Below are 25325 nucleotides of genomic sequence, written 5' to 3'. Positions count from 1 at the left end.
CCAGGACGGCATCTAGCGTTTCTTGTCTCTGCCGCTTGTAAGCTCTTTTAGTAGTTGTGGTCTACTAAAAACCTCAAAGGCATCAGGGCTGAAGTGGAGAGAACAAAGACGTAGGTCTTTAGGAAGTTTATTTTTTATTCGTTCACTGGCATCTTCCCATTCTTTTCTCCTCTTGTTATCTCTAGGAAAGCAGTGACGACTTACACTGCTTCTCTTGTTTTCCGAGTTGTGTTGCAGTAAAAATAGCAACAGGTAGCGCCTGAGTGCAACCATTTCACGTCATTGAAATAATGGTGCCCCCCATAGTCCAAAATATGTATAATGTGGGTTTTCTGCTACACATTTCAGTCAGAGACATCATTTACGTTATATTAAGTTATACATGTCTTAACACCCGGCGTTCTCTTTAATATATTAAGTCGTGTTTTGTGAAAAATTATACAGTTTTTCAGTGTTGATTCAAGCATTTAATGGAACAGGACAAATCCTCACCAAACAGTCCTCAGTGAACTCTGAACGATGTAGCAAATGATACTATTTGTGTAGTTATAAGGACAATATTAATATTGGTATCAATATTAGTTAATATTGCACAGTGCTGTGCAGTGTATACATGTGTGCAGAAGAATAAGAGAGACTGAGACAAAGAAAAAGATGCGACACAATGGTCTTGTCTGTTCCTCCATTAATGGGCTTAGGCAGATGTTAATTAAACCAGGCTTTCCTCCTAGAGATAGAGCAGCAATCTGTGGTCTGAAGTCATAAGATGTGTCTTTGTCCTAAAAAGACTCACACATAAACCATGCAGCCGCAATAACAGCAATCCAGAGGTTATTGTTTAACCCAACCATTGCGTTATATGAATGATGGCATGTGTCAGTCACCTTGCACCCAATTTCCTCTTTCATTTTTATTCTCTCACACTCATATACACAGCCATATGGACGGGCAGCAGGACACAGCAACAGAGAGAGAGAGAGAGAGCGATTAACAACTCTCATGCACTTTTCCATCGCTCTCTCCCCATGTTACAATCCTACTTTCATTCGTTCAGTTCCCTCCATCTCTCAGTCTTCCCTGGACCCTGACCCCCAACTTCCTCTTCTCATGCATTCTCTTTCCTTCACTGTCATCCATCCTGCATGCTTTCAGTTGAATAGGCCTTCAGGTTTCTTAAAGAGACAATACATCCAAAAATGAACAATATTTTTATAGGCTAGTGTTTATTTACTCATCCTTGTGTTTTTCCAAACCTGAATGCAGTTATTTATTTATTTAATTATTTATTTAGATGCATTCGAGCTCTTCATTTTCATTTTTTCCCTGTTTTTTATTGTGATTGTGGAGATGTAGGCCACAGCCCGGAGAGACCTCATAATGACCTGACAAAAAGAGGGAGAATTATGTGCTCCTCTCCTCTTAATAATAATGAAATTAATCTCTAGAATATTCTGCTGGCTACTTACAGCTCGGACACACTGAATCCAGTACACTAAATCTTTGACTACAGACATCGCAATACACAATGGTCTGAATCTAAGTCATCAAAACCAGATCGACGTTTCAATCCTTTTTTGAGTGAATGGATTATCCTGAACGTACCCAAATAACACAGCCCTAAGACTGGGATGTACTAGTCTTAGACACATATACACAGAAACATATTTCCATCAGAGCAAGATGCCAGACTCAATTCCTGAAACTGACCTAAAAAGACCTCCACACAAGCGCATGAGAACGCATCATATGCCAGTCATGTTTTCAGTCTAGTTGAGTCTGTTGCAGGACTGATTGTTTTTTGACTCATTCTTATGGTGAAGGTTAGATTTTTGTCATCCATCACATAAGCACATAGTAACATTTAAGAAGTAAATACTCTTTACTACATATATTATATTATATTATATTATATTATATTATAATTTTCATATATATATTATGTTTTTGTATATATATTATATTTTTATATATATTATACATTATATTTTTTGTATTTTTTTGTCACATTTTTCCTGGTATGTTTATTGGCATATATTAAACAGAAGGAGCATACTAATTCTAAGTTTACATAATAGTTTACATAATATATATGTGTGTACTGTGTATATTTATATGTATATATAAATACACACACATACATGTAAATATTTAAGAAATATTCAATATAATTCAATATACACAGTACACACACAATTTATGTAAACATTTTGGATTTGACAGCCCTAATTATATTATATTATATTATATTATATTATATTATATTATATTATATATTATTGTACTTTGTATTTTTGTAGTCTAAACATAATGTACTGTTGTTGTTTTTTTGTGGATGCAGTTATTCATGATTTATCGGTTTCATAGCTCTAATTGTATTATATTGTATTATATTATTATACTTTATATTTTTGTAGTCTGAACCATCATATACTTTTTTATTTGAGATGCAATTAATCATGATTAATCGATTTCACAGCCCTAATTATATTATATTATATTATATTATTATACTTTATATTTTTGTAGTCTGAACCATCGTATACTTTTTTATTTTAGATGCAGTTGATCATGATTAATCGATTTGACAGCCCTAATTATATTATATTATATTTTATATTATATTATATTATATAGTATTTTTGTAGTCTGAACCATCATATCCTCTTTTATTTTGGATGCATTTAATTATATTGTATTGTATTATATTATATTATATTGTATTGTATTGTATTGTATTATATTTCTAATACATACTGTGTATATTATATAGATATTTAGATAGATAAAGAGACAGAAATAGATAAATAATAGAAAAAGGCTGGGTTGTTTTTAGAGTGTATTAAAACCTACAAAAATACTAGTACACTTTTGACTACTATTAATTATTTTAATGCAATGTTGATACTTACTAATTCTGCTCTATATTTGACACACTGGATGCATTTAAAAGGCATGTCACATCAGATACTCTAATACATCCCTTCTCTGCATTCATACACATGTGTGTTAATCTTAAGGAAGCAGAGGTATCATAAATATGTGAAATATTCCATCCCTTCCCCCTGGAATCTCCACTGCTAGCCTGCTAATCCAGACCCAAGCATCAGGATAATCACAGCTCAGTGTACGACTGACACACAGAGAGGAGAGGACAGAAATGTCATCATCATAGCTCACTGCTGAACCACTGAGAAAGAGAGAGAGACAGATACTAAATCACGCCATCATCGCACGCAATCAGCACTCTTATAAGTGGCTACACCAGCGTACACACACACACAAACACTCGCTTACACGCACACTGCAGCAGTTAAAGAGCTGGAGACTGTAGTTGTCCAACAGACAGCATTGCAACGCAACGCTGCACCAGCACAAAATGCATTTCTGACAAAACTGCAGCACATTCAGTTCCGATTGACATCTGAAATCTCAGAGCGCTGCAGGATATTGTGTGTGTTCCTGCAACCAGCTCAGTATATCTGATATATTGCAAAGCTCTCAAAACTACCTGGGCATCACTAGTTATAACAAATTATAAAGTTACTAATTATAACAAATGTACTATATATATATATATATATATATATAGTACATTTGTTAATTTATATAAATTAATCAATTTTTGAATACATTTTATATTTGTAAATACAATTATTTTATTTCTGACAAAGAGGCAAAATAAAGTGTCTGGAGTAGCTCCAATACATCAAAAATAGAAATGCAGAAAGTAAACACTGATTTTTATGGAAGCCCGTTTCCGCCACTGAATAAAAAAAAAAAAAGGTAATTGTGACTTTGATATATAAACTCGCAAATCTGACCTTTTTTTTAAGAATTGTGTGATATAAATTCGCAATTGTGAGTTAAGTCAGAATTGTGAAATATAAACTCGCAATTCTTATAACATATCGGCCTTTTTTTCCCTCAAAATTGAACTTTATAACTTGCAGTTATGAATTTATATCTCACAAAAAAAGCCAGAATTGCAAGAAAAAGTCTGAATTGCAAGATATAAACTCTAAATTGCGAGAAAGAAGTCACAATTGCAAGATACAAACTGGCATTTTTGAGAAAAAAGTAATCTATTGTGATTTTATATCACAGTTCTCAGAAAAAAGGCAGAAAAGCGAGAGATAAACTCACATTTGCGAGAAAAACGTCAGACTTGCAAGGAAAAAGTCAAAAGTGCAAGATACACACTGGCATTTGTGAGAAAAAAGTCATCTACTGCCAGTTTATATCACACAATTCTCAGAAAAAGTCAGAATTGCGAGATATAAACTCGCTATGTGAGAAAAAAAGTCAGAATTGCAAGATATAAACTCAAAATTGTGAGGAAAAAGTCAAAATTGCAAGATACAAACTGGCATTTTCAAGAAAAAAGTCATCTATTGCAAGATTTTAATACACAGTTCTCAGAAAGTCAGAATTGCGAGATTTAAACTCAAAATTGCAAAAAAATAAAAGAAAAAGAAAATGGCAAGATACAAACTGGCATTTGCAAGAAAAAAGTCAGAATTGTGAGATATAAACTCGTATTTGTGAGAAAAAAGTCAGAATTGCATGAAAAAAGTCAGAATTGCGAGATACAAAGTCATATTTGTGAGAAAAAGTCAGAATTGCATGAAAAAAAGAGAAAAAAGTTCTCTATTGCGAGTTTATATGACAGTTCTTAGAAAAGAAGTCAGAATTGCAAGATATAAACTCCACTGATTTGCAGGTTAAAATAACAGTTGAGAGATCATAATGTGTGAAATTATATCTAGTTTATAGTAATTTAAGACTGCTGATATAGTGTATGTGATAGATTGAGTCATATACTGCAGAGGTCTTGCCATTTCTTCACTGCATAAACAATTGTAAAGAGAAATGCATCATGGGAAAGTTGTGCTCGGTCTGTCTGAGCTCTTTAATTGCTCTGACATGTTTGACTTGGGAGGCATGCGCACACATATAAATGCAGTTTAATCAGTCTTTGTGAAGTTTATCAAAGGAGGTGTCTTCCTCCTTATCTGTACTTAATCTGCTGATGGGCTTGAAGATCAGAGCTTCAGTGCAGCAGGAGGAAGGATTAAGGAAAGTAATAATCTTGGGGAGAAAAAGAGGAGGGAGAAGGAGACACAAATCTTTTTTTCCTCGGGTCTTTCGGAGTTGTGACGTATTCACGTCAAGTAATTCATTGTCTGGAGGATTACATGCTCATGGCAAACGCTCTGAGAGAACTAGCAAGACCGGAGAAGAGGAGAGACAGATGAATGGCCAAGGAAAACTCATTGGAGGACATTTTTAAAACCCATTTAAACTTCTCAAAATTTCACAGCCTGTTTTTCCCTTTATCCTTTTGTGAACTCTAGCTGTGCTGCTAGCAGCACCAAATGGAGGGCTCCACTTCTCTGCCATTGGTCGGATGAAAAGATATACATACAGTTAATGAATCTAACATATGCAATCAATTAATTAATAAAAAAAATACACATAAGTAGGAAACTAATCATTATTTCAAATTAATTGATGATCACATTTGTTTCATTAATATTTCCATCTCAATTAAACATTTGATTCCACATTATATGACTAGCTTAGACTAAAAAAATGTAGAAATTACAAATACACAATAACACACACACACACACACACATTATATATATATATTTATATATATATATATATATATATATATATATACATATATAATTTTGTATTTATATTAATTATTATATATTTATTAATTGTTTATTCATTTAATTAGGCTTATTCAGTTATATTTTCTGTTTTCATGTTTATTTTAAATAATGTTTTTTGTGTTGTGTGATTTTTTTTCATTTTGATAAGTTTTTTGTCATTTTTTTTGTCATTTATTTATTTATTAATTCTTTTCTCATTATCATTTGCCATTTTTTATTGTTTTTTGTCATTTTTTTTAAATATATATTCATCTTTATTTTAAATAGTTTTATTATGTTGTGTGCTTTTGTCATTTTTATTAGTTTATTGTCATCGTTTTGTCATTTTTATTATTTTTTATTTTTTTGTCATTATTATTTGTCATTTTTCATTTTTTGCAATTGTTAATTATTAGATATTTAAATAATATCTAATAACTAATTATTAGATATTTAAATTTAAGTATTTTATATTATTCATTGTTTATTCATTTAATTAGGCTTATTTAGTTTCTTTTTTCTTTTTCTTTTTAAAGTTTTTTATGTTGTATGATTTTTCTCTCATTTTTAGAAGTTTTTTGTCATTATTTTTGTCATTTATTTATTTTTGTCATTATCGTTTGTCATTTTATTATTTTTTGTCATATATGTATTATTTTGTATTTACATTAGATATTTCATTTATTAATTGTTTATTCATTTAATTACCCTTATTTAGTTATATTTTCTGTTTTCATTTTTATTTTCATTAGTTTTATTATGTTGTGTGCTTTTGTCATTTTTATTAGTGTTTTTGTCATTATTTGTTGTCATTTTTATATATTTTTTGTCATTATTGTTTGTCATATATATATATATATTGCATTTACATTAAATATTTTACATTTATTAAGTGTTTATTAAGTTAATTAGGCTTATTTAGTTTCTTTTTTATTTATATTTTTAAATTATTTTTTTTTATTTTGTTTGATTTATGTTCTTCATTTTCTGTCTTTTTTATTATTTTTAGTTTGTATCATTTTAGTTATACTAGTATTTAAACTTAAAATGATCAAATTATAATAAAATTATTTTTATTTATTTATTTTTAAATGGTTTTAGTTGTAGTTTTAATAAACAAGAATAACCTTGGTCATCAGTGTATATAAAGTTGCACTGGAATTAAAAATACAAATAAAAACTTTGGCCACAAATTAAATCTATCCCATATGAACACTGACAGCATAAACCAGTTCCCTGTGCTGAAACCATGTCATGTGACTCCCGGAGCCAACCAATGATCTCACACTGGCAGCCTGCAAGGACAGTTCTGCAGACCTCCCTTTCCCTCCACCATCTCTCTCTCTCTCTTATACCTTCTTTCTATACCTTCCTCGTCCCCTCCCGCTTCTCTGTTTCCCTTCTTCTCTGTGATGAGAACAGCAGGATGAAGACAGCAGCAGATTTATGTTCATCCCTCTACCCCCCTCCCCACCCCCAGCTGAGCGACCGCATTGACTTTATTTCTCACATTCTCCCTCTCTCAGTGTGGAACCAGGACAGTGATCTGCTTTAGTTCTCTAATGTGTGCAGGAGATAGTGCTGGAGTGTGCGTGTTATCTTTGCTCTGAGCGCTTAACATTAAGACCTGTGCACAGTCTCAAGCGGTAGATACAACTGACCCGCTCTAATGGCAGACGAGAGCGTGCCCTTTCCACGCCATCCATTTTGCGTTTGCATGTGGTTTTGCACAAATTCGATTGCAGCCAAGGACAGAACTGACATCCCAATGCTGCATGTTAAGTGTTTTTTAAGATGCCTTGTCCCCAGTGAACGTGTGCTTGTGCACTGCATCTATCCAAAGAGTGCAGAAACATCTTCAGAGGAGGTCACTGTTGGTTTGTGTGGATATGTGTAATCTTCTGTTTATTCACACTTTAGCTTCACTTGAGCAGCTCTGCTTGGCCTAGTTTTCCAGATATCTTCACATATGCGGTCCTCTCAGACTGTGCCACTGTGACGACAAGAGATCCTGCATTGCCTTTTACACTAACGCGCGAGATCCCATTTAAACCGAGAGGCCGTGGATTTGTATCTTTGATGATTATGTTTCACGATTATTATTATAGACATGATGAATGCCAGGTAGCCAGACATGCATGCAAAATATAAGAATAGGATTACCAGCACAAAACCAGAAATGACAGAGCAAAACTGCTAACTTGAATGATAACCGTGGCAATAGTGTAACATTTTTTATTTGTATTTATAATTCCAGTGCAACTTCAAATGCATTGATAAGCAAGGTTATTCTTGTTAAATAAAACTACATCTAAAACAATTTAAAATAAATAAAAATAATTTTATTATAATTATAATTATAATTTTGTCATTTTAAGTATTAATACTAATATAACTAAAATGAAATATATAATAAACAAATAAATAATAATATAAAAAATTATGAAAATGACAAAAAAGACAAAAAATAATGACAAAAGTACACAACATAAAACAAATTAAAATAAAAATGAAAACAGAACATATATCTAAATAAGGCTAATTAAATGAATAAACAATTAATAAATGAAATATCTAATGTAAATACAAAATAATACATAATACAATAATGACAAAATAAAATCTGACAAAAAATAATAAATAAATTACAAAAATAATGACCAAAAACAACTTGACAAAAAATGACAGAATCACACATTATAAAAATCTTTAATTAAAATAAAACAAAACAAAAAAGAAACTAAATAAGCCTAAATGAATGAATGAACAATAAATAAATATAAAATATTTAATGAAAATACAAAATATATATGACTAAAAATAATTAAAAATTATAAAAAATGAAAAATGAAAACCAACAATGACAAAAAAGACAAAAAACTTAAAAAAAAAAAATGACAAAAACACACAGCATAGAACTAATTAAAAAAATAAATAAAACGGAAAATATAACTAAATTAGGCTAATTAAATAAATATAAAAAATTAATAAATGAAATATCTAATGTAAATACAAAATAATACTATATATATATATATATATATATATATATATATACAATATTTACTACGTTTATTACAGTTTAGTTAGTTAGGTAGTGGATCAAGAGGCTCTGGCTGGTGTGACTGAATGGAGGCAGGGCTAATTTGCATATTCATAGATCTGTAAAGTTACATTCAAGCTGTTTTAAGGCATGAGAATTTTTTTTCACAAGAAAACAATATTTAAATATGTCATTTTGATGATCAAAGATGAGTTTAAAGGGATACAATTTTTGACTTTAAATATAACTAAAATCTGCAAATTACCATTCACGTCTACATTTATACAGTTGAATCAAGTCACTCCTTCTGCAGTTCATTTGCATTTCCTTTTCTTACCATCTACCCACCATTATATCGCTCGAAACTCATTTGACTATCAAAATACACATCTAAATGCTTGATGATCACTATCTGCAAAGTTCAGTTGCAATTTGACTTGATTTATTAAAATATGCAGGGACGTAGCAACTGGAGGGGAAAAGGGGACAGAGTGCATAGTTCCCTGAGGCTGAGAGGGGCCAGACTGAATATGATTTTAAGGGGAACCCATAGCAAATTCTGTACAATGGGCCCAGAATCCCTTTGGGACTTTCCTGAAAATATGTTGTAGGATATGAATCAAGGTTTATGTGTGTTTTGTCTGTTTGTATATTGTGCGATGAGTATTAATATTTACCCATTTGTGCTTGCACGCTGTCTGTATTTCCAGGAAACCTGGAAACAGGAAACCCACACCCTCCACTTCCTGTGCCTTTCCTAAACTCTCTTGCTGTCTCCCAGCAGTGACTGAGCACCCAGTCCAGGTGCAGATCCAGCCCTGAGCTCAGGTGCTGAGCATGGAAAAGGACTCTGCCAACTCTCTGTCTAGGATGCGGCTAAAGTGTCGAATTAGCAACACCGTTTTTGCTCTGCCTGCTCCTCATCATCATTAACCTGATGATGAAGGCGAGAGGACGCAGAACAACTGCAGAGCAACTGCAGGACAGACACTTCGGCGAGAGCGTGCGACAATCTGTTGAACTCTTGCTCTCTGGGGAAAGCGCTCAGAAGGAGTATTTGACTCTGCAGAGGAGAATGTGGCAGTCACATGTAGGTCATCCTTTTCATTTGTCTGAAGAGCGCTTTGATTTTGCAGGCTCGAACCAGTTAAAGGCGCACGTGTGTGTGTGAAAGCTGAAATTAAAACTTAATGAGTAATTACAAGGAAGGAAAGCTGACAAGGAGTAATTTGGAGATAACCAGCTATCTTTGAAATCTATTATTAATTCTTGAGAATAAAACTTTGGTTCTGTCTGTTGTAAGCTGTACCACAATTCATTATTCATTCAGTAGATGGGTTATTTCATTAATCCATCCCTTTTTTTGGTGTAATTTTAAAGGGTTAGTTCACCCAAAAATGAAAATTCTGTTATTAATTACTCACCCTGATGTCCCTCCAAAGCTGTAAAACCTTCGTTCATCTTCAGAACACAAATTAAGATATTTTTGATGAAATCCGAGAGCTTTCTCAATCTGCATAGACAGCAACACAACTGACAAGTTCAAAGCTCAGAAAGGTACTAAGGACATCATTAAAATAGTCCATGTGACATCAGTGGTTCAACTGTAACATCATGAAGCTACGAGAATACTTTTGTGTGCAAAGAAAAGAAAAATAATGACTTTATTCAACAATTGCTGTCTAGTCAGTGATGGTTCATATACTTAGTGTTACTTAAGGCATGTTACTTTAAAAAAAGAATTATAGTTACTAGTTACTTCTCACAAATAGTAACTGAGTTAGTAACTAAGTTACATCATTATAAAAGTAACTAATTACCAGGGAAAGTCACTATTGTGTTTCTTTAAAAAAATGTTAAATAACTGGATGCCTCCAATATTAAATATGTAAAATTATATATATATATAAAGCTTAATGGCACTGTTTGTTTTTTTATATCTGAAAGTACATTAAGCATCAGTCAGTCAAGCATTATAATATGACCTGATAATTCATTAAACTAGTAATTACAACTTTACTAATTAGAATAACCATGTATGAATGCATATTTGTCATGTTGACTGAACTTAGGATTGGTGGTGGTGCTTAAGATATTGTTTGTAATAAGTGTTTCTATAAAAAAGGGTGAAAAAACTAAAAATAATACTGATAAAATAACAAAACTACTACGAATTATACTACTAATAACAATATTAAACGCACAAAGGACTAATGAGCTGCTGGGTTCATGAATATTAATCACGTTGTCTGCGTTCACAATAATACGATAATAGGTGAGCGCCAGCCAATGAGATTGCCGTTTGTGCATTAGTTTTGCCTACTACTGGAGAAACCGGCAGTTCTTAAAAGCTGAAAAATTCCGAAGGAACTCTGTTATTTTGATAGGAAAATACAACAAAGAATATCGTTTACATGTAGCGCGTCAATTATGTATGGTATTTCGCTCTGTATCTTTCTTTGCGTGTGTGTGAGACAAAGCAACAACTAGTCGTATGCCTTCACACTAGAGTTTACGGTTCGTCAAATACAGGTACACTGCCCATCCATTCAGATGATTCTAATAATATGAAATAAATTATAGTAACGCCATATTTGTTTTTTTTTTAAGATTTATTTTTGCCATTTTTATGCCTTTATTTAGATAGAACAGTGTAGGTAAGACAGGAAGCAAAGTGGAAGAGAAAGAAGGGGGTGGGATCGGGAAAGATCCACAAGCCAGGATTCGAACTCGGGACACCCGCAGCGCAACAGTGCTATATGTCAGCACGCTAGCCGCGAGGCTATTGGCACCAATGTAACGCCATATTTATTGTCAGTAACAGTAACTGCGTTGTAATGGGGGAACCAGTAACTCATTTGATTACTCATTACTGAAAAATAGTAATGCCGTTTATTTATAATGCCATTATTCCCATTACTGCATATACTACATATATATCATATGTTATAGCACATAGTACATACAACATGGTTACCATATTTATTTTCGTTTCTCTATGCAATGGGCTGTTTGTGTGATGTGCCTTGGCACAGATAAGTAGATGGGTTATGCGGTCACTGAGTGAGCCAGCGAATGCCGCAGGACAAACGTCTCACACGCACGTTCAGCGGTCATCCACTCACTATGCCTGAAAATAAGGTCACCACGGCAACATGCGGCCCCACAGCTACGGCCCTGTTTTCTCACTACACGCGCGTCACCCTGTGACGACATGCTGCTGACCAGAGCCATCCGCTGCATGCAGACATACACAAATGCACGTACACAAAATCAATTAAGTTCCCAACACCCATGACTGAGCTATTCCTACTAAAAGAAGAATAGAATCCAGGCTGAAGTTCACAAATCAAAACCATCATCTAGAATCTCATACTGACAGCGATCAGCCTTCCAGCCGCTCTCATTCACATTCACATGAGTCAGAGCAGCCTCCGTTTTCAAACACAGCTGTATCGTGACACAAATCTGGTTTAAGACTGTTTCTCCAACCCACGTACCGCATAATAATGTATGAAATCTCTAGACACATTGGCACGGCCCACAAGAAGTGCGAAGTCCTACCTTAAAGTACATCTTAACATTTTAACACTTTCTTTTGAGGCAACCTGACATTGCATTAATGGTAACAGAAGCTCCTCACACCTGCCTGGGCGGTTAAAAAGTCAGTCTGAATTGTGGACAGATAAGATGATCTCATTAGTATTTATAGGCTTTATATTTACTTTTTTAGACATGAAATATACAATACCATCGTGTTGACAGCATCTTCTTCTGATGACAGTCCAATAGCGGGACTCTTGTTTATCAGTGAACTGTGTAAAAACTTTGTCAGAAAGCCTTTTAAATACCAAAGTTATGTATTTTAATCTATTTGAAATAGTTTTAAATCTTTTCAGAAATAATTTGCATTCTTGAAACCGTTATAACATCCAATTAGGTGAATATTTTAACTGTAACAGTGCTAAACATATTTCATTCTAATTAAAAATGACCTAAATTTATATAAATAAATGTGACCCTGGACCACAAAACCAGTCTTAGGTAGCATGGGTATATTTGTAGCAACAGCCAAAAATACATTGTATGGGTCAAAATGATATATTTTCCATGAAGATATTTTGTAAATTTCCTACCATCAATATAAATTTGACCCTTATGACTGGTTTTGTGGTCCAGAGTCACAAATACAATAAAAATCGTTTATTCATCATCGATTTATTACATAAATTAAACACTCCATAAACCTCTAAAGATTCATGAACATTTGCATATAAAATTTATTTATATGGAAAAGTACTTATTGTACATTAGAAGGACACATAGTTCAATAGTGCTTTTTTTATGTCTAGAAACATTATGTGCAAGCTGTTTTTCTCAAAAACCACCTGATAAAGCATGTGCAGACACATCCAACAACACAAACATGAAAAGACAAATCTCAGCATACTTTTACACTCATGTAATGCTTAAGATATACCTACACATTCATAAAAGCATCTGTAAGCAGAAGTGTTTTGAATTAACAGAGCTGGACATCAGAAAGAGAGGTTGAATGTGTTAAAATACATTCCCATATATGTTCCATATTAATATAGCAAACTACTGGCAAAGTAATTTCATAAAAAGGAATGTAAATACTGACTGTCATTATGACTGTGCCAATAGCACTATCGAAACATCCTGACCATTAGCTCAATTAATGTCATAATTTTGAGGTGGGGCTAGTGTTGTTTTTGCAATACCATTTTGTGACACTAGTGGCGCAGAAATCACACAATTCACTTTTAAACTGCTCTGTGTATTAATAACGCTATTCGTTATTGTACCCCTGAGAACAAACACATGCATCAAGCATCTGCATAAAAACATCTGCACCAGTGCACAGAGAAGATTAATGTTTCATTCAAAGTCTAATTAAGCATCTCAAAGCATAAGAGAGAAAGGAAACGTGTGCGCGTCTGTAGTCAAAAAAAGATGGGCAGCCTCAGCCGAGATCAAACATTCAGGATATTAGCTCTGACAGACACTGTTTACACCTGGCATTAACAATAATTTGACAAGTGGTCAGTGTATATACAAGTGTAAACACAGTTCGAAACAGTTCCGAACACTCGGACGACATTCGGAAGTAGGCAGAAATTTGCCCCAGACAAAATAAAAAGACCTCTGCACTAAAACAAGTGTTTACTTTGCTATGTATGCGCAGTTTATAAAAAATAAGTGTTTGATTAAACAATCTGGAATGCAAAACATGCTGAAAGTTGCACAGACTAAGTCAAACACATGCAAAACAGTATAAATACAAGTATATTTGGGAGCAGATTGTTTATGTGAGATGTTAATACCAAGTAAACCTCGCCTGAGCACTTGTGACTGGATCACCTGAGACAGATGTTAATACAAGATAGTAGCAAGTGTGTAATTGATTGCAGGATCAGTCTGATATGATATGTTATCATTCTTATCCATGAGTGAATGTCCACCACAGCGCTACAGCGAAATCTCTGAGAAGTTCAACATCTGATAACGAAGGAAAAGATACTGACATGTAAAAAATAAAGAGAGACATTTTGGTCAAAGCGAAACAAAACTAGCTGAAATACAAGAAAGAAGGCCAGTGTGTGAGAGAGATGAGAATAGAAGCTTTTGTCATTATATATGATGAAGATGAACGACCGTGCTTCCGTCAGCCAGCCAAACAAAAACGGACTACACGCCTCTCTCTTCTCGTTTTAAACGCATGCACGCAAGATGGTACGTCCACCCGTGACACTCACGTTTACAGGGACATAAATCATAAAACACGGCTTGTACGGTAACCCATATACATAAGATAGACAGACCTCATCCTAAGAGATCCAAGCCAAACAAACGCATGGACAGATGGTGCAGGAAATTACCTTATCTGTCTCCTCACCATTCATCCCTCTGAAAGACACCTCACTGTCCTGTTCCACTCCGATCCTCCTTTTCTTCATCTTCCATGCAATACACACCAAATTCAGAATGTTTGTGTTAAGCATAGTCTAGACTCTAAAAGCAGAGAGGATTTGTAATGCAGTCTATTGTACTACACTCAGCCTTTCACACACACTTACACGGCACAATTGTGTTTCTGCCAAAGACCCCGGATCAATATAACCAGCTTTCACCCAAACACACTCGGGGTACTCTTACGCTGAATGCAGAAGTGTCTTTGCAACAGTGCAGTGCACAATGGAAAAGCTCTTATGGTGTTTACAGCCATGTAAGAGTGTATATTTTACTCTTTTAAGGAGTGTGCTGTGATTTTGACCCAAGAGAGAAGTTCAGCTTGAATGTTTTATGTTTTGTGGATCTCCAAGAGGGCTTGAATATGCTGTTTTCAGATATCTGGTGGGTGTTTGAGTACCTGTGTTTTGTTTTTCTGAATGGTATGCCTAGCAACGGTGCGCTCTGTCCTTTTCATCCCTGTGCAAAGATAACATACATTTTGTATCTAACAAATATATGATATGAGTTTGTCTAAAAAGGTCAGAAATCCAAATTCTGACTGTTTGATGCAAAAACACACCTGCGCACACACATTAGGTCATCTCAGCCATGCTGCAGTGTCCCTCACTGCTTGGTAGCATCAAAACAAAACCTGCTTCATCACAAGACGCAACCATAACCACCTCTACACTGTCCCCGGTCACACAACTACACTAAAAAACACAACTTGCAGCATTTTTCCTATTTAGATTACATTTTAGGGATTATAATATATGTAGAAACTTCTACACAGAAAAAACAGGTATGCAAACAATGAACAAACACGTTGTTTAGGTAAAAAAAACACAAGGGGATCAATTGGGATTTATGCAGGTCGTTGAGAATGATGTATGGACATGCGCACACACACACAAACACACACCTATACGCACAACCAGATGCACACATTGCAGTGCCGGATGGGATGGGGTACAGTGCGACTTGTCCTGTGCAAGACTAGAAGATGAGATGGGTGCAACTCACACCGGACACGCACACAGGACAATGTGTGTGTTACTCACAGTTCTGAGTAGAGGATGTGCAGGTTGCCCACATTGTCAGTGTAGTTTGCCGGACTGAGCCAGGGCAGAACCAACAGCAGCAGAGCCTTCATGACCCTCTCTCTCCAGGGTCCCTTGCCTTGAGTCTCTCTTTCTTTTGCTTTCTTTCTCTTTCTCTAGGCTGAATGCAGTCTTTCCTATCCGGCTTCCTCCCTGCCCCTTGCTCCTCCACCTCTGCTACAGTTCTGACCCCCCCGTCCCGCCTTTCTCTCAAGTAAAAAAGCTATTCTTCCTTTTCCTTTTCTTCTTGTTTCTTTGTCTTTCCACTTTTCTCGCCTCCCTCAGGCTTTTAGCCCGGTCATCTCAGCAGTGGAGAGATCAGCAGCAGTAGAGGGAGAGGTAAAGACTGGGAGCGCTGCCAGCGGAGGAGAACAGAGAGTGCAGGATGAAGAAAGACTCGAGAAGAAAAGGAGGCTGGAGCGGGCGCAGGTGCATGGGAGCCGAGGCGGAGAAGACAAGAGAAGGGTGAAGTAGAAGGAGAAGAGGAGGCAGAGAGCGGCGTTTGCTGGCACGCCGGTCGGGTGCGATGGTTGCGTTGCGGTCTAATCTGTCCTGGGCATCGTCCAAGTGTAAGAGGATTTACGCTCACGAGCCCACATGCTGCTGTGAATGTGAGAAAGAGAGAGAGCGAGAGAGAGTATGTGTGAGTGTGGCAACACAGCATCTGACTTATACTGCAGCATGCTCTACAGAGAGAGAGAGGACTGGGGCAAACCATCTTGACACGGGAGAGAGGGGGAGATGCAGGCTTGGGTGGTCCATCTATCATTGTTCATATACCTCAAGGGTAGAGCGTGTGGCAAAGACCACCCCCCTCTGCAACGCAACGGTTCATTCAGCTATGAATTGGTGTGTGTGTGTATTTGTGTACGTGTGTGTAGAGGATGGATAGATGAATGGATGGACAAATGGACGCATGGACAGAAAGAGACAGACATGGACGTCTTCTGTCTGTTCATCTGTGTGACTCTCTAGCAATAGATAGATTGACTATATTCTTCAATTATTCTCCAAAGAGACAACAACTCATGGTCACGTAATCAGACAATGGTTACGGGTTCATAAATCTCCAAACTTTACAGCTGTTTAAATACCTATGATTTGGTGACAGTATAGCATGTGCTATTATCAATATTGTATGTACTTAAGAGCCCAAGAACAGCCTAAGGCAGTACATTCCCTTCAAGGTCTGATCCAGGATTCCAGGAAAGTCTGTACACCGCCAAATACATGCAGACACAAGCACATGCTTATGCACACTGAGAGACAAAGTGCATCTAGACATGCTTGACTGCAAACACAAAAAGTAGCATAGACCAACATACAGTACAAGCTATCAACTTCTCAACATTTGATACAAAACTAAAGCACATCAAAACTGACTTAATACACCAGAACTTCTCACCACACAGTTATGAGTCACCAGTGTGAAGGAAGCCTCACGGTTTAACATCACATGACCAAAAATTAATGGGACACAAACACAATCTGTAGCAGCTGACGCTGAAAATTACATCTGAGATATTAAGCTTACATGCATGGAATCAAGAAGAAATTTGTACTTTGAAGTGAACGGAAGGCCATTCTTACATAGAAAGAGTCTTTGGCTGGTCCTCACCGGTTCGTGTTCTGCTTAAGTCCCGTCCCATTTTGAGTGTTGTCCAACTTTACAGCTAAGACCACTGGAGACCAGACCGCATTGGAGAAAGCAGGGAGAGGAAGAGAAAGACAAAGACAAAGAAAGATGAACTAAAAGCCCAAGAGCCCAGTATAAAAAGAGAAGGATGTGGGAGGGGAGAGGAGCAATAGTATGAAAAGAAGCAAGTGTGGGTTTTTGGTTGACTGGAGAAAAGGGCAAGTTGATTATGTTTCCGTAAGTGGAATTTTAAATGAGAGGGAAACTTTCCATTAACGCCAGTAACAAAATGCAATTAATTTCAACAGAGGCCCTCAGGCCTGTGGAGCACTAATGATTCAGAAACAGTCCACAGGAACGACAGAGACTCCACCATCCTGAAAACTGCGAGAGCGAAGGAGAGTTACAATAAAAAGCATTAGTTAGCGTAACGTCCCCGGAGGCACTGAGGTGGAAGATATCTTAGGCGGTTAAACAGAGGTCACTGTGGGGTTGCTGCCTCTGAGGAGTGGAGAACAAAAGAATCCTCTAACGAAATAAACAAACAAATGCATGCATGCAGCGGAGATGTGCTCGACACATGTCTTCTATTGAGGCGAATCGCTGACAAGAGTCTTTTATGAATGACAATGAATGAAGGGCGGCTCATGAATGCAAATGAGAATGAGGCATGAATTCAATACATCAGTCACATTCAGCAATTCAAAATTCTGGCTTATACAATTCAATAACTTAAACTGTGCTTTGCCAATCCTTCATGTCCATGCCCTCAAATAAAGATGACAGAAAGATTACTGAAAATGTCCTTCAAACCTTAAGACTGTTTGGATCTTGAAATGACTGTCTGGATCAACATCCTTGCTGGTCCTTGAAACTAACCAATACGACTTTAGGTTTTAGTTTTAGGTTAGGATTAGGGATAGCCTCATATTTATCTCCCCACCACTATTTTTTCATGATTTCATCAGGTTGTAACCATTAAAGTGTTCACCCAAAAATGAAAATTCTGTCATTAATTACTCACCCTCTTGTTGTTCCTAACCTGTCAGACCTTCCTTCATCTTCGGGAACACAAATTAAGATATTTTTATGAAATCCGAGAGCTTTCTGCCCCTCCATAGACAGCAATGGTCCTACCACGTTCAAGGCCCAGAAAGGTACCAAGAACATCGACAAAAATGGTCCATGGTACTCTCAATGGTGGTGGATGGTTATTTTAGTTTTTTTGATCAAAGTATTGTTGTATCTTCATAAAACTGCAGTTGAACCACTGATGTCACATGGACTATTTTGTTGATATTCTTGATACTTTTCTGGGCCTTGAACATGGTAGGACTCTTGCTATCTGTACAGGGTCAGAAAGCTGTGGTCACATTTACCATGGCTTGGTGAAATTTCACACGCAAAATTGAGTCAATTCAGTGGGAATTGGTGTGATGCAATTTCATCAGATATACTTCCGGTGGTGAGTACATTTCCCTGTGCAACTTTGCAGCAACAACCAATAACAAACCTCTTGGTTGATGTTCAACAGTGACCTCTGTGTGGGCAGAAACTCGTAACTTAGCAACAAAACAAAACAGAAGATCTACAATGGGCGAGCGGTGACTACTCAGCCAACACTCTACTTCAACATCATAAACTTGCCAATAAAAAAGTCTGTTTGGAAAGCAGGTATTTAGGGTTGGTTTGTTTGCTGGCTGGCAGAATAGCTTTGGATGTTCAATTCATAAATATATCTGTATTACTCACCCTCATGTCATTCAATACTGCAAGACCTTTGTTCATCTTCAGAACACAAATTAAGATATTTCTGATGAAATCCGAGAGCTCCCTGACCCTGCATAGATAGCAATGCAAATGACACTTTCAAGGCCCAGAAAGGTGTAAGGACACCATTAAAAAGGTTCTTGTGACATCAGTGGTTCAACCGTAATGTTAAGAAGCTACGAGAATAAAAATAACGAGTTTATTATGAATTGGATGCACTGCGCCAGAGGAATATTCCAAACCTCAGGTTTGGAATAACATGAGGATGAGTAATTAATGACAGACTTTTTTTGGTTAACTATTCCTTTAATAAAGTAACATTACCTAATTAATATTAAATCGACCTAAAAGTCCTAATTGATTTGCTGACAAGTAAACAGGCATTTGCCATAAAAAGATGGCTGCTTAGTGTTTGCCTCAATGCAACTGTTTGGCTTCAGGTAACATAAAAATAAAAAAAACAATGATATTTCTCAAAAACAGTCATAATGGTTGCTGTGATGATATTGCAGTATTGCTCCAGGACCAACAAACAAAGCAGATCCATGTTCTACTTGGCTAAATCACATTGTGCCTCTCAGACTGTCATCTTCCAAACCTGTCTACCACCAGCTTAAATTTCATCAAGAAACTCAAATCTTGTTAAGGTCACTACTATCACATCAAAAACAGCTCTGAGGGTGATTTCCTCACCGGCTCCTGATGTGTCCCTCCATTTCTCCCCGCGGCATCACTTCAGTGCAGTGTTCGGTGAAGGGGCAGGACACCATCAGCTTATCCAGCAGCTTGTGCACCAGCAGACTGGACTTGCGGCAGGTCTGCAGCATCAGCGGAGTGCGGTCCACCGGGCAGAAGTCACTCTCAAGCAGGAAGTTTGTAAGGCACTCCTGGCAATAGGTGTGTCCGCAGGGGGTGTCCAGAGGCCGGATCAAAGGCTGAAGACAGATGTGACACATGAGGTCATCATCCACCTCCTCTTTGTAGGTATATTCGTGGTTCTCCTCTTGTAGGTGACGTTGCCCACAGACATGACAGAGGTCGGGAGGAGGGGAGGTGGGACTGATTCCTGTTGCACCGCAAACGGGCACCTCCTCAGCGCCCGCCTCTTCCTGATCACTCATTGTGTAATGGTAGAAACGGTGTTGAAAGTCGAAGCGTTACTGAATATTTGTGGTTGGAGGGCTTTGTTGTGTCAGGTTGCGTTTTGAGCCATCCACCTGTATGGGAGGAGCACGTAAAAAAAAGAAAGGAACCATCATTTATGGCAAATAGGTGTGTCTACATAATAATCTTGCTAGCTGGGTTTGCTGGAAAGGCAGTTTGCACACACCCAAAGACACAGTTTAGCAAAAAGAGGGCAGCAAAAATGAGTTTTTACTTTCTGCCCGTTCCACTCTTACTCTATTTTTAATTCCCTGAGCTGGCAGAAGGATAAATATCAGTCTGATCCAAAACTCATTTTATATTCTACTGGCAACAGAAATATCAATATTGCACCTGAGATTCTTAATAAACCCAGTTGGAGGGGGAAAAAAGTCATTTTATTACTGGCAGTTATACAGTGGAAGTTTTTTAGAATGGTCACACGGAAAACAGCTAATTTGCTGGCATTATTCTGGATGTTTCCGGAAGCAATTATACATGGCTTCGTGTAAGCCTGTCATTTGCTAGTGAATTTACATAAACTGCTTTAGCTAAGCTTCAAGCTTAAAGGAATAGTTCGCCCTCATATAAATATTTTGTCATTATTTACTCACCTTCATGTCATTCTGAACCTGTAACTTTTTCTTCTCTTTTTTTGTACTTTTTGGAGCTTAACAGACATAGTCTCTAAACTGTCATTTTATAATAAATGTTCCACAGTAAAAACACTGGCATACCGGTTTAAAATGGGATGTTGGTGAGTAAATAATGACAAATGTTTAACTTTATACTTTAATTGTCAAAGAAGTCCTGTGGTCAGGATGTTCTTGCGTAAGACTGCAATGACTGCATCACCACACCTGTTGTAGTACAGACACGTGAGAGTTTGTATGGTTATGATGGGAGTGTGACATTATTACAGCCATAAATTTTTGTCTGGGATCTTCTCTCCACTGAACACACACTATAGTGTACACTCTCACAGACTTTTTATATCTTTATGTGTGTTTAAATATGGCTTCTCCAATTTTGTGAAGTCATCCACTGTTGATTTAAAGAGGAAACCCTTGAACGACAGTGCACTGCAGGTGAATGCATGAGAATAGCTTTATTGTCTGCCTCCCTGTAATCTGATCTGAGCTTAAGCAGGACTATATAAGAGGACACACACACACACTCCCACCCATAAAGGAGTGTGTCCAAGGACACAGTTATACCTGGCAACACTGCGTTCTCCGTAAATCATCATCTCTTTAATGATCCTTCAGAGTGACGGTATGGCTTGAGTATGCAACTGTGTTGCATTACACACACACACACACACACACACACACAAATAATCACTTTTACCCTGCGGCTCTTATTCAATTGGAATTTTCCATTTTCTTTTGTCTTCCCGCACTCAAAGGCACTTCTGGTGAAAAATCCATTGTCCTAAACAAACTGAATGACAGCACTTAATAGCTGCTTGTTTCATTTAACTTTTTCCTTCAACTGTCTCTTTCCCTCCGATTTTCCTCTGAGGAGATAATATTGTTTCTCAAGTGACCTTTGGCCCAAAGGAAAGTGGTGGTTAAGTGTACTAAGCATAAAAGAGTGCTAATGGCATTAAAGTGCACAATCAACCAGAAAGCTACACACATAAAAATAACAGTTTAATCTTAAATCCAGTGGGATCAATGTTTAATGACTGAAAAAGCTGGAAATATCCTGAATAAATGGCTTAATGGAAGGAATATACAGACAAACACAGGACACAAGTGTATATTAATGGTTCAATCATTCGTGCCTAATCTGCCTTGTCTCGTGTGTGTGTTGTGTGTGTCGGCACATTTATATCACTCAGCACAGGCAAATATACCTTCCCATCAGACAAAGTGCACAACAATGCAACACTGAAGGAATTAATGCAAACGCAAACACAAAAATGTATAGCAGGGTCCAAAAGTCCAAGACCACTAGGGAACATGCTTATAAATGATTTTTTCCCCGTTAACATCTCAGCCTTGATATCACCTCCGTTTCTGATATAATAGAACAAAACCTGATCTCATGACAAAAACAAACCTGTGGGAACTTTTCCCAAGATGCAAAATACGAAGCGGCATGTACGTTAAATGTCATATTCGATGTGAAATGCCCACTAAGTGGCGCTAAATGAGTGTTATTTTTCCCCATAACAGATAAAAGTACATACAGTATGGTACGTTTTACAGTATGTTTGTACATGTTAACGCAATTCTGACTTGAAATGCCCACTGAGTGGAAATATAACTCTAATCGACCATGACTTTTTAAATAACGTACTATCTGCACTACACCCAGTGTTGACAAGTCTGTGGTTTTCCCGTGGAACTGGGCTACTTTAACACTGTTGATGCGGGTTGTTTTTGAGGTTCACGGATTGAAGTTACCCCAATACCGTCATATTTATGAATTTATAATAAGAATTTACCAGGGGAACCCCGACAAAAAACATGTATTTTATCCCCCGAAACACAATTTTTAATGGGGGACTCCCCTCGAAATGCGATTGGGCTAGTTTTGAGTAGCAATTGGGCAGGTTTTGTTGTGAAAACCTGGCAACCCTGACTACACCTAAACTTATTCGATAGTATGAACAAAAGCGAATGTGACTTAAAAACGCAATCGCAAGCATGCGTTTTAGCTTGTTTTTTTATCTCCCATCTTTCAGCTTTTTCATTGTGAGTCATGTTTTTCACAGGATTCGTACCCAAAGTTTCCACATCCTAAGTCAAACTCTGTGCTGGCTGAGCTACCGAACAAGTCCGTTATGTTCCGAAAGCAAAACATATGGAGCTGTAATCATAATTGTGTATGAAAACGATTACAGGTGTTCGCTGTTTTACCGCCTCTAGTGTTCATTTCTGTCGAAAACTGCAATGATTTGTACTTAGTGGTATATATTTCGCATCTTGTGGAATAAGTTCCCACATGTATGTTTTTGTCATGAGATCAGGTGGGTAGCCATGATAAAGACAGAACTGTAAGAAAAGAGACAGCAGGGTGGATCTCTTGCTCTTAGTCCTATCTGTTTTTGATTTCACCATGCTTTGTTCAGACATGTTTTAGAAGAACATTCCATAACATATCTGAATGGTTGCTCTGATTTCAACCTAAACCCTGGATGAAGAGTTGAACAACATATTTGTGCGATTTTATATTAAAGCAATGAACATTAAATATCAAAAACAGATCTAAAGACATTATATAATCAATCAATCAATATATCTATCTATCTATCTACACACACACACACACACAATATTATGTAATCATTTTTACAGGTCCTAACACCGAGCCTTGGGGTTCCCCTTTGATTAGGCATTTAACTGTTGAGTCATATAGCTAATGAATAATGCAATAAAACTATACAGTGATTAATGCACACATAATGGCTGTTCAGTGGAAATTATGGATATTAATGAGCATAGCCGCATACAAAAATAACACTCGAAAAGAGATGACAGAAGTGGGTGTTACGAGTGAGTGAGTGAGTGCATGAAGAAAATAATTACAAACAATGCAAATATATCTCAAAAGAGACATTTTTAACACAGTCCATGTGAGAAATGAGGCTACATGTTTCTGGTATGTAGGAGAGGAAGATCAAAACGTCATGCCAGCGTAGCGTGGGGAGAGTTACATAAGAGCTCATATGTAAATGTATATAGCTCACGCCCAACCCGTTCATTTTCTGCATCCTTCTATATGAACCCCTCTCCTCCCAACTTCATCTTCAACCCACTTTTCTTCCAACACATTTTCATTCTGTTCCTTTAGGCACTGGTCTCAATAATCCTGTCTTTTCCTCTCTATACCATCTTTTTGTTCCACTGATGTTATGTCACATATATAGAGTGGTTCAAAATACTCTTTTAAATCTTAAAATATTTTAAAAAAAAAAAAATGTAATTATATGATCATGTAATGCATCATGTAATAATGCAATATGATATACTGCCATCTAGCATGACTAGTACTTGACTAGTACTTAGGATTGATGTTTTACACTCCAATAATGTCTTATCACCTAGCAGTTATGCCATATACAATACAATTCAATAAAGATAACAGCAAACATAGCAAATATGAGGCTGTAATTTTCTCAAATTACACTTGCATACACATTCACGCATACTGACAGGTGACATGCTCTTTTTTTTCCCGGCTAAACAGCTGGTGGTCAAAACCGCTGACACAAACTCACTCTAAACCAAAGAAAAATGATGACAATGATCAATCTAAGCTAAAGGTGTTTACCCTACAAATATATGAACATCAACACCTGTGCTATACTCGCACACATGCCTCCATGTGCACAAACACACACACATATTCACAGGCTTTGTGACTTCAAAGGGTTCGTGTTGCTTTATACACAAAGAAAGTTTCTCTACAGCTGAGCTGAGTCAACAAGTACATGATTATCAAACAATAATCAGTATCAGGTGAAAGTTACAGACAAAATGTGTTGAGTAAATATACTCAGGCCGGTGTGTTTCTAATGCTTACCTGAACAGGTAATCCAGCCGCTCCGGCGGAGTGAAAATGAGAAGGTGAGAGTGAAGTAAAAGAGAAAATAAGAGGACTTTGTTCCTGTGGCCAAAAGTTAAAAATTTCCCTGATGTCCGGTAAACTTTGTTAAGTTGTCCTGGTGGTCTTCAAGTGAGGATTTCAGTCCAGGGCCACCTGGCCATCCTATCATGCACTGGGAATGCCAACTCCTGACGCACACATGCATGCACCTGATACAGGAAGTGAGAAAGAAGAGGCAGAGCTAAAACGGTAGGCAGGTAAACACGAGAACTGCCCTAACCTGATCTGGTGGGGCTGGGAACTGGTTTACACACACACAAACACGGTATAACTGAAAGTTAGATAGCAGTCTCTTAACATTATAGGATAAAAATAAAGACATAAGTTTGTATGTACAATGGCAAAACTAGAAACGAAAACTACAGTCTATCACA

The 25325-nt window shown here is 36.7% G+C and overlaps 2 protein-coding genes across 4 annotated transcripts in view; one reads left to right on the top strand and one right to left on the bottom strand.

Annotated features, from left to right (window-relative positions):
* fip1l1a (FIP1 like 1a (S. cerevisiae)) overlaps positions 1-10269 on the top strand; it is a 73109-nt gene extending 62840 nt beyond the window's left edge. Inside the window, exon 17 of the mRNA XM_051138585.1 lies at positions 9417-10269. The gene's annotated coding sequence lies outside the window, so the exon portion shown is untranslated. The remainder of the gene's footprint in view (positions 1-9416) is intronic.
* Positions 1-25097, bottom strand: part of lnx1 (ligand of numb-protein X 1) — a 49258-nt gene extending 24161 nt beyond the window's left edge. Inside the window, exons 1-2 of one of the 3 annotated variants that reach the window (XM_051138581.1) lie at positions 24868-25097; positions 19882-20405 (exon numbers count right to left, since the gene is read on the bottom strand). In XM_051138581.1, coding sequence (XP_050994538.1) covers positions 19882-20309 — 428 coding nt within the window. In that variant the 5' untranslated portion in view covers positions 20310-20405; positions 24868-25097. Of the gene's footprint in view, positions 1-15743; positions 16455-17372; positions 17447-19881; positions 20406-24867 lie in introns of those variants that run through there. The other 2 variants (XM_051138583.1, XM_051138582.1) reach the window with 2 other exon arrangements.
* Between the last annotated feature and the right edge of the window lie 228 nt (positions 25098-25325).

Source organism: Labeo rohita, chromosome 20 (genome assembly GCF_022985175.1).
Source record: "Labeo rohita strain BAU-BD-2019 chromosome 20, IGBB_LRoh.1.0, whole genome shotgun sequence".
NCBI classification, from domain to species: domain Eukaryota; kingdom Metazoa; phylum Chordata; class Actinopteri; order Cypriniformes; family Cyprinidae; genus Labeo; species Labeo rohita.
Note: the sequence above shows the minus strand (reverse complement) of the source record. Positions and strands in the feature narration are given on the sequence as shown.